The sequence below is a fragment of the Idiotropiscis lumnitzeri genome, chromosome 2 (genome assembly GCF_059441095.1).
Source record: "Idiotropiscis lumnitzeri isolate Australia: NSW breed Sydney's pygmy pipehorse chromosome 2, RoL_Ilum_1.0, whole genome shotgun sequence".
Taxonomy (NCBI): Eukaryota; Metazoa; Chordata; class Actinopteri; order Syngnathiformes; family Syngnathidae; genus Idiotropiscis; species Idiotropiscis lumnitzeri.
Window position 1 is genome coordinate 7,799,508 of NC_142392.1, and position 17,270 is coordinate 7,816,777.

Below are 17,270 nucleotides of genomic sequence, written 5' to 3' on the forward strand. Positions count from 1 at the left end.
GTCTAATGAGCTTTCTACTTGCGTGAGATGGATGTGTTTGGAATGAGATAACGGCGTCATCTTCCCCGACGGACAGGAGACGGCGGCGTCACTCTGCCGAAAAGGTCACTTGCATCATTCGCGCTCAGTCAGCAGTAATTATGAGCCCGAGAACAAACAACGGCATATTTGTGTTTGCATGTGCTAGAAATGCAAATGAAGAGGAATGGAAGGGGGGGGGCGGTGCGGCAAGGCATTAGAACGACTCCCTAATTTGTTTTGGGCTCATTAGCTCGCATCTTCCCCAACGCAGAGTGCTCACGACTAGATTAGAAATAAATTGTTTAGCCCTTTAGCCACAATGAAGAGTATAATCACAGCTTGACATGCCACGGGATAAATCACATATATGATGAGTGCCTTTTTTTTTTTTTCATCAGCACAATGCGTCCGTTTTAATAACTCCAAAATCCATCCAGTTGAGACGAATCCATTCGCTGACTGATCGTCGCCAAACTGCCCCCATCTGGAATGAAGCGCAAATCACCAAAGAATACAAACGCTGAAGTGAGGAACCCGTGAACTTTTTCAATCCTCATGAAAGCCTCCTTTTCTCTGGATTTCGTCTTTTCTCGTGGCTTTGAGTCCCGCTGCTTCGCCTTCGAATGGTCTTTGGAATGCATTTGATTTGTCTCCACAGCCAACAAACTGTGCTACATTAAAAGTCAAGACGGGGCGTGCTCAGCCCCCCCCCACCCCATTAGATGTGGTACGCAGCCGGGATGGAGTTACTTGACCACAGGGATAGTCAAATTGAGGACTCGGTGTATCGCGTGACTGTTCAATGTTATCATAACGTGAGCCGTCGTACAGAAGTTGCAATGATGTCCTCTGACTCGGCGGCGACGACAGCGAAAGAATTTCCTTCGGAATCGCTTCAACAAAGAACTGTGATGCCCCGCTGTCCCGTTCAGGTCTGTCATGGCTTTTCGTAGTCCAAGTGGTCGGCGCTTGGCTTCGGGGCCCCCCCCCCTCCGAGAGCAGCAGCTCTCACATTTCCGTGACACCTGGACGGAAAGCGCCGAGAGCCGCTAACACGGACCTGTGAGGTTTGAACTTTTTCATGTGGGCTCGCAGCTCCGGAGCGACTGACGGTTATTTCAAGTGTGCTGACATCGGCGACTTTTGAGCGGGCGCCAAAGCGCTCTCCATTTCCAGTGCTTTCAAGTCTTGCAGGTCCGGCAGCAATTTTGCGATGAAGTGTTACTCGGAAGAGGGAGGGGGAGGAGGGGGGGGGGGTCATGTGTTGAAATGTTATTTGGTTGTAGTGGAGTGCGATGGCTATTGGTTAGTGTTGAGCCGCTAAAACGTATGCTAGCATGCATGCTAGCTTGCATGCTAGTATATGCGTTTAAAAAGGGAATAGGAGCAAAACTGATTTCAGTGGTGCTTTTTTGAAGTATTTAACACGACAGGTTCCCCCTCGTCAGAGTCAGTCTCGTTGTCGTGCGGCGCCTCAGAAATGAGTCGTTAGCGTGGCTAACAGCTAGCCTGAGCGTCCGTGATCCATTCACAAATTGCTGCCTTATACAGTACCTACTGCGGGGGGGGCCTTTTTCACGCGCCCCGTTTAACGTCCGCATGTTGTTCTCAGTCACGCCCATCTTTCGTCTCTCGCTTTCAGATTTTGGAACTCGGTGTACAAAACTTTGTCGCGCCAATATGGTCACTTTTCAGTTTGTTCAGCCATTAGCATTGCTTCGTGAAAGAGAATAATCAATTTTCATCACTTTAGATTGGTCAACAATGTGTAAAAATAACTCCCATCAGTCCAGATTGACGTCTAGGCTAGATCAGGCGTGGGCAAACTACGGCCCGGGGGCCACATGCGGCCCGTTAAACGTAAAATGATTTTATTCCCTTTCATTTGAAATTAAATTTATTTATTTTTCTCCGATGAGGTGAGGTGACCCAAAACACTCCATCCATCTGCTCCTGGTCCGGCCCCTCTGTCAAATTTTAGAACCCATTTGTGGCCCGCCAATGCAAAAGTTTGCCCAACCTTGGTCTAGATTTTGGAAAAAAAACATGAAATTCAACAAAATGTGACTTGGCCCGACGACAGTGATATTCTTTTGTTGTCGTTTATTGTTATTTCAGGATCATGCCATAAAATGCCTCGATGAGCTTTTTACTGATAACGTGATCAAACACCCAAATTAGCGTGGCCGCGCCATGACATCATTGCCACATTATTGCCTTTCTGCCTGCTGCTGATGTACTCCGTGACCGTCTCGCCGCCCACAGCTATGTGTCCCTACGTCAGCCTCTAATACTTTCCCATCACCATAATGAGTCGGTGAGTTGGGGTCCAGACCCATTGAGCCGCACGTTTGGTAGCCAAAGCTCAAAGTCTCATCGGCGCGATTGGTCGGGGGAATAGCAGAGCATCCTCCCAGTAACCCTGGCATCATTTTTTTTTTTCTCCACGCACTCCCAAATGGGTTTGAAAATATCATATATCGCATGTTCATTTGCCATGAACGACAGACTTTGACTACTACTCCCGCGGCAGCTCCAATTTTCAACCTATTTCCTAATTCCCCACATTTCCCCCTCCTTAATTGTGTTGTTTTGCAGTAGCTCGGTCGAACGAATGCCTCAATCTCCCTTCAGCAGAATCAGGACGGGAGTTTGTTTATGAAATTAACATTCCTGGCCCACGATATAGAGGTAGCCCCCCCCCCCCCCCCCCGCCCGTCCTTGCTTTCGCTATCATCGTCTTTGCGGCAATTTCACAGTCCACCAGTCAAGCGCGGCTCTCGCCAGCAGGTTAGACTGGAGGTTTACGGCTTTTGCTTCTACTTTTTAAAGTGGGGATGTCATTTTTTTTTTTTTTTTTTGGGTGGATGGGGGTTGTGGCCTTTCCCTCCAACAATGCATCTACTTGTTGAAGGCGAGGCGAACTCTGGCGTTCCACTCAGCTTACGCGACTCTTAACTGCTTTATAAGGAGTCGGAGAATCAATTCAACAATGGTCTGGCTTTTGTTTACGTCTCCCTTAAAAGTCGTAATCCAACAAATTTTTCTTCCTGATTTATCGGAAGAGCTGACTCCTTCTTCTTTGTTGATGCTCGGCAATTCCTGGTTTCTTTCCATGACGGTGCACGTTGTCATTAGACAGCCATTAAAGGTTATGATCTGGTAAGGAACCTTACTCATAGTCACGGCAAAAAAAACAAAAAAAACAGCCATCGCCGTATCGATAAGCCGAGTTCGTTCGAATGTATGAATATTTTTCTACAGTTATGAATGGCGGTCGCTAAACACCTGATTTTTATTTGCTGGCAACCCGTGTCACTTCTGGGAAAGTCTTTGCTTTGCCAGAATCTTCCAGTTCCTGCGATGAATATGAAAAGAGAGTTCAACAGCCTCCCAAAAGAAAATTCATATGGCTCGCTTTTGTGCTGGGGTTCGGTTGCTTGAGGGTTTGTCAGTGTCACCTTGATTCGCCTGCATTTTTTTTTTTTTTTTAGACGTTCTCTGAAATCGTATTAGTTCTCGGGGTATTATACGGTGGTTAACTACTTTGTTAATGTTTCGACAGTTTGATTCTGGCACAATTTACTTTGCACATTCTCTCAAAATTCTTGGAATGGATTCTGTTCAATGTCTATAAAGATTTGAGTCCACCGAGAACTGCATCCGGGAGAACATGGCAAGACTATTCTGGTTCAGCGATTGCACACTCGCCCGTAAACCATTGCGCAGCAATTTTCACCGCCGAGTTCTGCGTCATTTACAGTGAAGTCGTCCTCGGCAGTCCAATGCCGCTCTCATGCCTGCAGCGAGTGGAAAGTGAGTCGACCTCGGTCTCACACACTCCTCAGAATGTCAAACATAGTCGTGTGAAGGGTGACGCGGGGAGAGTCTGGCGGCGGGTGGTGTGTGTGTGGGGGGGGGGGTGCTTATAACTGATTTCTCCAGGCCTTTTATAGCCGTGTGCCCACGCGCCAGTGCCCACCCACTGTCAATGAAGTGTCAGCAGGCCGCATCCCAAACAATGGCCCCGTCAGACCCTTAAAAGCCAGATTAACTCCGCCGACCCGACTGTTTGGGACTTGGCAGGCTCGTGGCAGCCGGCCCGGGCACGACGCACGAGCAGAAGACCTTAATTGGACAACACGCGAGCGGCGATGCCGGGTGGGAGGGGGGGTCGGAGTTGGCGGCGGTCGTCGCTCTCAGCCCTGTTTATTTTTCATCAGAGTGACGCGAGCGAGGGTTACAAGCTTCATGATCTAAGCTTCTTTATAAAGACTGCTGCCAGTAAAGCACAAACTGATGCTCTATAATTTTATTTCACGTTTCCACTTACTTAATCTTAAATACTTTCATCCTGAGATGGGATTCGATCTGGTTGGACCAAAAAAAAATAAATTCAAACCATCCTCACATGGCCATTTGTCTGAAGGCAGTGAGCCAAGTAGGAAGGGATTAGGCAGTTTTTGGCAGCTCCGGAATTCGGCCTTTCCTCCTCATTTTTGATTCACTTCCTTCAGACCAAAATAAAGTCCCTGTCACTCAGAGGGTATGTCATTGTAACCCTTTAATCACATTGCGGTACCAGTTACAATCATGCAAATACAAGTGTCTGCTTGGTCTGTGTAGAGGAAAACGGTCTATATGCTCCTGGGGCGCTGAGATCTGAGGTTCTGGACATAAATCACTTGAAGCGCTCCAGTGAGTCCAACAAGTTCAGAGCACAATGTCACGGCGCTCTTTGGTCTAATTACAGTTCCCTCGTTGTCACTATGAAAGGCCTCCAAGTGGGTGCCTGATTTGTGTCGAAAATAACGACAGCCTTGTTGGGCCTCTTGTTCGTCTGTCCAAAAAATATATATCCCGCTAATATAGCCGTCATTGGCACAGGACTTTTATGAGTCCAATAAGTATCTGCACATGCTTGTCTGTGTCAGGTTGTTGACCAACTTGAGACCAGCTTCTGAAGCCTGTTTTTATGGTGGCATAAATGAAGGAATGCTTTGAAAGAAAAAAAAAAAGTGTTGTGGATGTTATAAAGGTAAAAGAGGAAATGGAAAAACAACACATGGAGAAACATCCTGCACTTTGGGTTTATGGCATTGCGCCTCGTAGCACCACGTAGGATCCATTGGGCCATGCAACTTTCAGTCGAGTTCGACAACTTTCTTGGGGTACTCTGACTTCCTCCCACAGGCGATGGGCATTCCATCCCAAGGACGGAAAAGTCCGTCTATTGATCCCTAAGACTAAGCAAGGACATAAGTGGGTTTTCATCCATCTTTTTAATCATCCCTAACCAGGTCAAGTACCCATTTCCCAGACAGAAACACACCCAGCCTGTCTTTTGTGTGTAAGCCACCAAAACACGACTTCAGACCGATTGTGAAATATCTCGACCCGATGACATCATAGAAGGCTATCAAATGCAGGAGATGCTTGACATCTGTGACGCATCTTTTATTCAAAACTGTTGCCTCATCTGCTGCCAGTTTGCTTTCCATGTCAACAGGTGCAGCAGTCTGAAGGCAAAGGGAGGCGGGGGGCGGGGCTTATGGGTCGGGGGGGCCGTCAGTCAACAGGATGCACAACCGCCACAGCTTGTATCAGGACAGGAACTGTCTTGTCACGCACAGTCACAATCACAGTCTTTCCTCCACATCCTTGGATTTATTTTTTATTTTTTTTCGAAAGCCCCTGAATAGTTTCTCCGTGGGTCACCGTGCGCAATTTGATGACTGTCCCCCCGCCCCTCTCTGCTTGCTTTTCTCCTCCTCCTCCTCAATGTCACATCCATCAAAACATAGCGCAGATCCCCTCCAGCTGTTTTGTTTTCCACTTTAAAGGACAGTCTTCATGAACGCTGTCGCTTTCTGCTTCATGTTTACTGGGAATCTTAACAAGCAAGCCAACGTGAAAGATAATGAGATGTTGCACAGCGGATGCATGCAGCTGTACGTTTGAATGCGTGTCCGCGCCGTGGCGTGGCATGGTCCTCACATCTGGGCCCGTTGACACCCTGCCAGCTTCCAGGCCTGGAAGCGCTTTTATTTATTTATTCCCCCCCCCCCCCCCTCCCTCCTTCAGCACGTCCCCTTTAATCAGACGGCGGTGTTAAAAAGCTGACATTCGAAACGCGGCTCGGCGCTAATGAGGGCGAGTCCGTGGAACCCCAGATGATCGCAATATGTGTTTATCAGATGAGCAAACAAACAAGCTGTCCCTATTTACAGCCCGCGAGTTGGAGGTTAAAAGCCATGTGTGCCTTACCACACATTGGAAAATTAATGAGGCTTAAGCTACATAGTTTCCTCGAGGGACGCGCAGTCGCTTACGAGCTTCAAACAGGCTCTTCTTGTTGACATTTTACAGGTGTTTGTTATACTCGATGTAGAATAAATCTTTTCCTTACGAAGATTTCGATTCTCGTTCAGCTCCATATTTCTTGTTTGTATGCGTGTTTAGTGCGCGGGTGGTTTACCGTGGAGAAGCCAAAGGTTGAGTGAGGTGCCGGAATGTTTGTGTGTGTGTGTGAGAGAGTGAATCCGAAACACCGAGTGGCACGAGTCAACGAAATGTGAAGGGGCCCACCATTTTGTGCTCTGTTTATTTGAGTTTCCATGTTGTCCGACGTGCGGTTAACTGATAGCATTCAGTGTGTTGACAGGCCCAGGTGGATGTCTATCTATCGGCTCTCCCATAGGGGATGTGTTGAAGCACTGTGTGTGCCCGTGCATGCTGGGAGGGCAAAAACTGTTTGACGCCCCCCCCTGTTATCTCCAGCACCCCGGAGGGTTTGTTTTCACAGTCACAGAGCTGAAGTCACATGACCCCGGGCGGTATGTCCCATTTGGACCCCGCTTCCACTTCTGCACACGTCAACTTGTGCGGTATCGCACCCTAGCATGTGGAACAAATAATAAACTCGATATTATTGATTCCAGGAGGTGTTCTTACTGACTGGAAATCTGCAAATAGACACGTTTTTGTTTTGCGGAACACTAAAAATAACACTGAGGACTATCCCGTTTTGAGAAAGCAGCGGGCCTCGTGAGTTTTGGAAACGTGATAGTGAAATGTGCTCACCCGCTCGTTTTGACATTTCAACTACGGCACAGTTGGCTGTGACATTTTGTCGAAATTTTCGTCGGCCAAGCACAAAGGTGCTGACTCGCCCTTCATGGTTTGTGTAGATGCAAGAAAACCTGAGATCTGCTTTGCTGGTGTTGCCTTTGGATCTCTTCTCTGGTATTAAGTAAGGACAATCAGCGCTATGTTACCGAGCCGGCTTCTTGATCGTGCGAGTATCTGGCCCCCGCTCAGCGACCGACATTCAATTTTCCTGCCTCGACCGTGCAGGCAAGTCGTTTTCTTCTCATCTACGGCGGAAACCTGCCTTAGCGACCCACCGAGAAGGGAGCTTGTCAAAGGCGGCTTTCCAGACAGTCCTGAGAGGTTGGACGGCGGCCAAGTCAGCCCTGATCTCTGCAGCGCTGCAGGCAGCGGCGCAGTTGGATGCCTGCCACTCATTTACGTGCCGTCCTGTTGTTTTAGGCTTGTCATGATGGCCCCCGGTGAATGATTGGAAACACGTTGGAGACGGTGCTACTCCGGCTCCATATTAGGGCCACTTCTCAAAGATTCTTCATGGCAATATGAACGTGAAAATATGAGTTTTGGGAGTCCATATGAAATAAGGTCACTCTGCTAATGACATGTTTGCATTTTCTCCCATCTCTTTTACTGTAACTCCAGTACGGTGTTGAAAGGTTTACTTTGCTGTGTCAGCAGCAACCCTTTGACCGTTTGGTTTGGGCATCCCCCCTCTTCATGCTTGCTCTCTGTCAGCCTGTGTTGACAGTGTGGCCTCCGCAAGTTTCAAAAGGGTGTCAACACTTGTGCAAATATGTCGTAGCTATCATTGTATCGTGATGCAAGTTGTCTTCATTGATATGGTTAGGATATTTTGAAATGGTTGGTTCGAGGGTATCATTATGTCAGATTGTCAAATAACCTTTTACCGTCGTCTTCACACCTGTGGTACATGTACGGCTAAGGTAAAGTATCTCCGTTCTCGTTAGCACTTTGAAACAGTGATCCGTGGATTTGTCACGTCGGCTGGATTACTTTAATTCACTTCATATTGGAGTCAGATGATCCTCCATCAAGTGTCTCCAGTTGATCCAAAAAACTGCTGCTCCCCTCTTGACCGGTAATCGTAAGCGGGGGCACATAACGTACTCTGGCGTCCGTTCACTGGCTCCCTTTACATTTTAGAGTTATTTTTAAGAAGAGATTTTCTAGATTCTATTATTTGTTGTCTCTGACATACGCACCTGCCCGGTGCCGCAGGTCTGCGGACCAGACACTATTAGAGGTACAGAGGCTTTTCTGTTACCGGTCCCTCTCTTTGGAATGACCTCCCACAAAATTTTAGGCTTCCCATCTTTAAAACTCATCTTAAAAACTCTTAAAAGGCACGAGGGATTGCTCCAGATTTAGTAGAGCAGAACGTGTGGCAACTTCCACAATGAGTGAGACAGAGTGATGTCCAGTTGTGTTGAGGAAAACTCGTGCACAATCCTCGCACACAAACGCGCTCTGTGAGGTCTCCTTAATCACCGTTTTGCCGAGTACTGGTTCTCCCTTCGAGGAGTTTGTGTCCCCTTGAACTGCTCTGGCGGACTTTGCGGTGCGCTGCTGACAGTGCGAGTGAGCGAGTGAGTAAGGGAGGGTGGAGAGTTGCTTGTGGGAGGAGAAGGAGGAGGGAGTGAATTGGAGGAAGAAGGAGTAGCCTTCTCAGTTTCTGTATGTCCTGCTCGCTCTGGGCTGCAGAGCGAGCGCAGTTGCTTTCCTCTCACTCTGAGAGGCAACTGCTTTTTTTTTTTTTTTTTTTTTTTTCTGTTCTTTTTTTTGGGGGGGGGGGGATTTTTTTCCCCCCATCCAAGACATCCATTGTGGTTTCTTCAATTTCTTATCACGGGACCAGGCTGTCCCCCTCTTTTATTTTTGTTTTGGAAACTCAGGCAGGTATACCATGCCGGTAGTTGGTGTCGCCTCCAAGCTCAGGCAACCCTCCACGGTGAAGCCGGTACACACGGCGCTTCCCATCCCTAGCGCCGCCCGAGCCGCCGCCGCCTCACACGGCTACATGGCCAGGCATCAGGAGCTCAAGGCGAGCGAAGGCGTACCAGCGTTCTCTTGCCAGCTGTCAGTCAAGTCAGAGTACCACTCTGCGAGGACACCTGAGAGAAAGTCCAAGGCGGAAACTGAGGAGAGCAGGATCTGCAAGGTTGGTTTACACTCTGCGTCTCTTTAGTGCTTATCATGAAGACCGTTGAGTTTTCCATGTTTGGTTGAGCAGGTGCATGTGTAGCTCTGGCACGGGGATGACTCACTACAGAGAGATTTCCTTGCTGCACAAATCCTTGTTTTTTCTCGGGCTCGGGCAAAAGAGGCGTGGTCACTTTTCAAAAATCCCCGCCAAGTAGTTTCAGCAGCATATCGTCACAAGCTGCCGGAGCGCTAACTGAAACGTTCCCAATTGGGCCAGCCCGTCCGTCCTCCTCTTCCTTTCAATGCTTTAAGACGTCCGGTAGCAAACAAAGCGGCAGAGATTCCGCGTGACTGGGAGGAAACGTGGGCCGGAGACATCAAAGCTTGGGTCAGCGCTCTCTGGCCTGGTTCTAAATCCTCAGAGCATGGCTGTGACTGACTTTGAGCCTTTTGGGGCCTGTGTGAAGTGTCAAGGGGGGCTGTGTTTAACATGGGAAGAGAATATTTTCAGTCTCAGAATACCCGTTTGTATTTCTACAGATTTGTTATAAGTTTGGTGTTTCCCACTGGTGACTAGTTTTAGACATCAAACATTCTGAACTGGAGCAAACTGTTTTCAGTGAATCAGTCCATTCAAGCTTGGAAACTGAAATATGGTTGCATGCCGCGGCCCGTCATTGATGAAGGAATCGGCGCAATGGAAGCGGTAATTAGTCTGCCTAATTGTGTTGAATGTCATCCTTTAATTACCTTATCCCCCGTTGACATTTTTCCAAAGTAAAAGCGTTGGAAGATGATGAGGAAGGATTTATTTATTTATTTTACTGCTGTGATGGTGTTTGCAGAGAAGTCTGCGACCGTTCTTATGCCGTCTTTCAAGAATTCCAGGAAGTTATTTTTAAGCTGCGCTCTTGCTGGAATCTCAAACCTTATCTCCGACTTGTGTTCCAAAGTCTCCCCTGTGCGTTTCGGATTCATGGATTTCACAGATACCGTAAAAAGTTGTAGCAATGTTGTACGGCGACGTAGGGCTTCAGGAGGAAGTGCACCTGAACTAACTGCAGGGAGCTCATCTACAAGGGATGCAATTAAACTGTCAAACGAGATCCATTTTTTGGCAGCGTTCAAGCGTGAGTGAATGTCAGCGGGATGACGCCATCCTCGTGTGTTGAGTGACGGCTAAAGCCGTACAATTCTGCGAGTGTCTTCAAGTGGGTGTTTTATGAAACGCTGGCGATAGAAGAGCAAACGCGCATACTTGTGTGTTTACTTCCTGCTTTGACGGCTTCGACGACCCATTTAGGCAGCGGACCAGATGGGCCTGAATGACTTTAAGAACTGTTTCCAGTTGCTTTCGTGCACTACACCTGCATTCTTTGGACGCATCACTGTTAAATCCTCGTTTGGGTTTTGCCTGTCAAAGGCTCCCGCGCGAAGGAGATGAGAACGAGGGCCGACGTAGACGCCTACTGGTGTATTCTCTCCTCTGACAGCTCAAATTAGTCTCTAGCCTCTGGCGCTACGCGATGACGAGCCCGAATGAAGAGTGGATCCGAGTTGACTGGGCTTTAATGGAGGCTGATCTCGTACATCGAGGATTTTTTTTTAGCTGTCAAAATTCATGCCGGTATTTAATCGAGCAAAGTCTTCTCAACTGTATCTAACCTTTACCGGCGAGTGCGTCTTTAACTGTGAATGCCAGCTCATTGCATCCCTGAGCCAAAGGTTGCTATTTCCGTTTGGCATTGACCGTTATCCTGCGACGTAAGCGCGAGTCCAAAAAGTATGTTCAAGAGCGCAAGTGCCAGATGCTCTCACCCACTCGCTTCAAAGCTTGATTATGTCTTGCGCTCCCAAGGGCGAAGAGCAAATGCAAAATCTGCTGTATCACTTTTGAGGCAGCCCACGTCAATTGATTGTGCCCTGTGAGTGGATTTGTGGTTGAGAAGTCAAGCAATATTGTCAACTTGACTGAGGGTAACATATAAACATTCCCCCCCGAGGCCTTTATTTTCTTTTTCGAGTGCCCTCCAAAAGTCTTGAACTTTTTCCACACTGTATAATACTCGTGAAATATGACTTGCATGTATGGTGAGCCATAAACCAGACCCACAATTGTATGCATTTTGCAGAGAGTCAATGATTTTGTCACATTTGCGCTCAGCAGACGGGCAATTAGATCATATCGACCAAATCGTAAATCACAAATCCTGCAGCCAAATCAAGTATTTGTTTAAGCAACGTCCTAAAAACGAATTGCTCTCATCCCATGCGTATTTATTAGCCCCGCCGGAATCCTTTTAGTACATGCATGTGCTTTTTCGTCTATTTGAGAAGTATTCAATTTATGCATCATGCGTCGTGTGAGGAAATTTTTGAACAGTCGACGAAGCAACAGAAGGCGTATTAATGTTTAAAGAAAAATAACGAGCGAGAGATTTATTGAATCCATCATGCCAACATTCAAAGCATACTCGTCCTGTCTCATCTGGCTCAGTCACCCCCCTCACCCCGCCTCCTTCGCTTCTGTTTTAGTGGTTCTGACACTGCTGAAATAACAGCAGGCAGCCAGAGGGGTCCGACTCGCGCCAGCAGAAGGAGGGGTGGGCAGGATGGGAACTTCATACGTCATGGGTGGTCTGCGTTGGAAGCTGAATGTGGAACACAAATCACGGAGAAGCAGCGAGCGTCGCTACGGTTGTTCTTCAAGTCGGCGAGAGTGGAGAAGGCTCTCAAATGACACGCTTAAACACTTCTGTGTCGCGTTCGGCCAATCAGAAGGCATACGTTAACAGGGGTGCGTCTATCCCCGCTGGTTTTTTTACGACCGTCTTAACACTCGGTCTGACAGAAATCTGCAACTACTGGAACGCCCGTAGCAGTCATTTCGACTGCTCGGACATTAGTTGTGTATAATTTCGACGAGCGTTAAAAACATCGAAGAATAAATTGATGGAATAGGTAAATAGACATCAGCGTTTAAATCTTGGAGTGAGGACACACAGAATTGTTTGTAGCAGAACCACACGGCTTCAAAATACCCTCCTTGCTGACGAGTGAGGACAAAAAGAGACTTAAAGCTCACCGCCAAACACGCTTATGCCAAGCATTTCTAGGGGAAAAAAAATCAAATAAAATCCTTGTCGGTGCATTTTTGTTGATCGGGTGATTGATGTGGTTAAAGGTGCGTTCATTAAGGACACTGAGGCAAGCTGGCTTGTACCACCGTGTCATGTGTTTCCGTAGCCCGAGGCTCCGTAATACAATAAATAACGGAGATTAAAGCGAAGGCGAATCTCATGAGGTTTCATGCTGATGTTTGTGGCTCGGGAAAAAAGTGGCACTGATTGGACAACGCTGAATCAATTTCCGCTTTTTTTTATTCCTGTACAATTCACATTGGAGGGATTCTACTTGAAATTTCGCCTCACAATTTTTGGATTGCACCCTTTTCCCTGTCGGTATTTGTTGAACAAGAAGTCCATAAAGGAGAGCGCAGATTTCCTCACGTCCATCAACACTTTTTTGTCGTTTTGTCTTCATTCCTTTCTCAATCCTTTCCTTTTCATTATGTCCCACCACCTCTTCTTTCCACTCTCGTCTCCTGTCAGTCTTTCCGATTGCCAGCATTCCTTCCCGTGTTTTTTTTCTTCTTTTTTGTCTTCCTCGGCAAACAGGAGCCTCACTTTCTTCCACTCCCTGATATTTTCCTCGCGACCTTTACCTGTACACTCCACATCTGTCATAAATTTCTTCACTTCCTCCTACCGATTGCCCTTCCGCTGTCAAACTCGTTTCCTTTGCGATGCAGCTCCGAGTGCGAGTGGCGCGGAGGGGGTTAAAAAGCGCACCTGGCCCAGTTCTGTCAGTCCTGCTGTCGACTGCCGAGCGAACCCGTCACCTCGTCCGTCGTTGCCCTCTCCGGTTTATCCTGTTTCTAATCTACCCGTGCATTGTGTGGAGCCGTGAAGCGTGCCATAACACATGCTTACACAGCCAGTTGTGTGTGTGTGTGTGTGTGTGTGTGTGTGTGTGTGTGTGTGTGTGGTTCTTAGGTATGCAAGGAGAATGGCCGCCGATGTTTTGAATTAGGCCAGAGCCGCGGCTGCGGTATCGACTCGCTGCTTCACACACCGCAGCGGTAGTAGGTCACTCGCCATCGACACAATTACCGCGTTCCTTTCGCACTTCAGACCGAGTTTCCTGCTCGGAGAAAACATTCTAGGCAACTAGTTCCTCTCATGAAAGCGCTGCTCCTGGTCGTAAAAACCGAAGGGAAAACGAAACGGCAGAATAATGTTCACCGCAAAAGCAGTTCCGAAAAATAACAGCAAAAGTGACAAAGTGGTTGTTGAAACGGGATTAAACGACGATTCTATAGGCTTCGGATGTCGCGTGTTGCCGAGAACCCGAAAAGCTGATCTTCATCTCTGTCCATGCCGGTGTTTGCACCACTTTGACTTTGGTACTGCTGCCGGTCCTCTGGTTCCGTTTGAAAGTTTAACGGTTGGGAGTTTCTGACCAATAAATAGAACACAAAGCCGCTCTCACGTGCAGATGCTTGGATGTAAAGCTGGCTGTGGCGGCTTAGCGGGCGGCGGTTTGTTTCCGCACCCTCCCTTGGCACGGGTTTTTATACCAAGCTTAACTGAACCTTTTTTTTTTTTTTCCCCTTCCACTTTTCAAATGTGACATTTAGACACATCATTCCTCACAACCAACAAATACGATCGTATTTTTTTTTCCCTTTTTCAATCCTTGGTCGCCGTCTTTTTATGTTATTTTTTTATGATTGTGTTCCTTCTGTCTGGTTTATGTAATCCCCCCCCATTAAATGGCAAGTGATTTTTCATTTATGCATTTTTGAGACAGGAGGAGAATATCAATATCGCTTTGTGCTGGATTATTATTTTTTTTTTTTTTTTTTTTGGTACCGTGTCAATACAAAAGCAGTAGATCAAATTATATCGTGTATTAACGTTTTGATATAAAACTTGGAGTACCTTACTTTTGTCGTTTCGTCGTATCCTCGTGAGGATTTACTGTTAGTCTTCAAAGATGTTTGCAGTTGACTTTGATTTTTATGCAGTTATCGTGTGTCCTAGGTTGACCCCCCGAATCCATCAGGCCCTTTCTGGCTTTTTGGCAACCATCACCGCGGTATGAAATTTTAATTCGGAAGTCCCGAACTCTCGAAAACGATTTAGTACGACTGTCTGAGATCAGAAGAAGTCACGTCAATCTTGGCCCTGACTCCTCCTGGGTGGTTTAAATCGTATCCCGGTGTGTGGTTCGGGGTGGAAGTTTAGTTTCTTGAACTGGGCGGGGGGACAAGAATTAATCTGGATGAGAGGATGTGGAACCACATGACAGCTCCCAAGCTTAAATATAGTGTAGAAGTTTGTATCAAAGCATCATCGCATCTTACGAGAGGGAAACTGGTCATGTCCCAGAGTGTTCACATTTTCACTGGTCCCAAAAAACAAAAAAAAATGCCTATATTGCTTCCTCTGCTCTTCCAGTGCATTAATTTTGCCCATAAAGTTTGTTAACATTATCAGATGAAGTGCCAGCCCTTGACAGTCTCTCCGGATCTTGGACGGTTCCTCCCTCCTCCCCATGGCCAACAAAGCTCTGCTGTTTTGGCCCCAGCATCTTTTCTCACACGATTCCTCTCTTGACACACAAACGCGAGCACGCGCGTGGAATTTGGCTTTATTTACTGGCTGATGTTGTTGCGTTATTGCCACATAAAAGCCCACGTTTACTTTTTAACAGCCGTGTATTTTGTCCACGCGTCCTGTGAGGTATTCCGGAGCGCCTTTCATTTTCTCTCTCAACCTGTCGGCCTTGTCATTGAAGGATTTTTTTTCTTTTTTTTTTTTTTTTTGTGCCGTTCCATACTTCCGCCCACGTTGATGCCTCGCAGAAGTCTGCAAATCATTTCTACCATTCGGGTTGTAAATCTCCTCGCTGTCTTGTGAAATATTTCTGGCATCTTTAATGGAGTATCAATGCTAAAGGAGGAATTGACTCGCTTTTGGAAGGTCAGAGTCATCGTTTGCATTTGTGGCGGTCCAGAGACTTTGGGTGGATTCGCAAACGGATGGTTTCAATGGAGCAGACGAACCCGAAGACGCTAAGAACTCGATGACAAGAGTTTCCTTGTATCTCGCAGAATTTCACATGCTGACTGGCCCCTCGCCAATAGCTTGTCCAACTCAAGTCAGCTGCCCGCAGATGAAACCAAAGAGGCCTTTGTAGCACTTCCCATGGCGGCCATTTTGAAGAAGTACACTGAAATATGAAGCCCTTCGATCAGTCAGAGTATGTTGAACATCTGTTTTTGGTTTTGTTCGATCGTGACTCAATATACCGTATTTGAAATTCGATTTCAAGACTTTTCAACACTATCCGTAGCCTAAACGTCTCCTAATCCATCCATCAAGCCATTTATTGTACAATTGATCCTGTTCTGGGTCACCTGGACTTGCCGCGAGTCAATCATATGCGATGTGACCCGCGACACGAGCAAAAGTTCTTCTCGTCTAGTCTTCTGTAGTCATGCGCTCACGATGGCACCCTTGTGTCTCTTTTGTTGTCCTCAAAGTCGACACCGGGCTGGTCCACACCCTGGGGGGGCGGGACACTCAAAGTAGTCGTAAGAAAGCTGTTTCTTCAATCATTTAGTCCGTATGCATTGGTAGGAGTTAACTTGCCGCCAGATTGAAAGCAGATGCAGGCACCTCGTTCAGGTTTAACGCCGTAATCGCCCTCAGCATCTGGCTGCGTCCTCAACGCCCGGCGGTGGGAAACGCTCAATGTGAGATTGGGGCCCAGGTTAACGGAGGGGAAGGAAATCAGAAGGGCTGGGAAGGAAAAGTGGGAGTGTTGCGGTGTCAATGGCGGAAGGTACCGAAATATTTCTCCGCAGGTTACAATTGCAGTCAAAGCGTTTAAGTGCATAAAGAAAGGAAGTGAACTGAAGGTGGAGTTCTAAAATCATGCCAAGATAGTCCTGTGGGATTGTGAGTTGGATGGCGTCTCGAGCGGGTGATTAATTGGGGAATTCCTACCAACTTTTTATAATTGACATATGGAAGGAGTTAACTTTTGTTGGTGTATTATACTTAATGTTGCTTTTCTACCTTCTTATTTTTCCAAATTCCCATACACAACAAGGCCAGCTCCCCCCTCCTCATATAAAATCTTTCTTAATGACTTCCACATCTAGGCTAAGGTAACACGGCAGAATCGAAATTCCCTCCTGATGATTTGCCGCGCTATAAACTTCCTCAAGCCACCCCGCTCACCAAACACTTTTTTATTCTCCTTTTTGTCTGTTTGATCAAAATCCTTCCATCCCTTCGAGTCAACCCTCCATTCATCACCGGAGATGTGCGAGTAGATTTATAGAAATAGGAAAGCCACGCATTGAACGTTGCTTCTTCTTCCCCTCACTTGTCCGGCATACGAGGCCGGCTGATCCTCATTTCCGTGAGCCTGACAGAGTCCATTAGTCTTTGGTGGGAGGCTTTGCGTTACAGTGTCTAGGGGGTAAGAATCCTTTGGCACAGGCTGCGATATAGTGTCAGTGTTATACAAGAGGCCAGACCACGAAGAGGTGGAGCAGGAATGGGGGAGTTGCCGTTGGACTGTGAGGATTACAAATGTGGGAAAGATGAAATGCCTCACTTGGATTGTCTCTTTGAATTCCGACAGTTCCGAAAGGGAAGAGACTGACCTGCTTCCAATCGTTCCATTCGCAGCCAGTTATTTAAGCATCACACCTGCAGTCCGTCCGTACAAGCACATCCAAGGTAGAGCGCCTGATGGGTCACACCGTCCGACTTTACCTGGCAACAACTCGCGGCGCTGCTCGTGGGACTCGCACTGTCTTCTGGTCAATCCCATAAATCATTTCCGAGGTAGACTCTTGAGAGCGGAAGAAAGGTTCCGAAGGTCCTTTCCCACAG

The 17,270-nt window shown here is 47.3% G+C and overlaps 1 protein-coding gene across 6 annotated transcripts in view; it reads left to right on the forward strand.

Moving 5' to 3' along the window:
• The window catches only part of nav3 (neuron navigator 3), a 182,847-nt gene that overhangs the window by 76,554 nt on the left and 89,023 nt on the right, over positions 1 to 17,270 (forward strand). For 4 of the 6 annotated variants that reach the window (XM_088288884.1, XM_088288879.1, XM_088288880.1 and 1 more), the window contains exon 1: positions 8,922 to 9,310. The exons of the other annotated variants lie outside the window; for them this stretch is intronic. In XM_088288884.1, coding sequence (XP_088145010.1) covers positions 9,056 to 9,310 — 255 coding nt within the window. In that variant the 5' untranslated portion in view covers positions 8,922 to 9,055. Of the gene's footprint in view, positions 1 to 8,921; positions 9,311 to 17,270 lie in introns of those variants that run through there. 6 annotated transcript variants of the gene reach the window in all.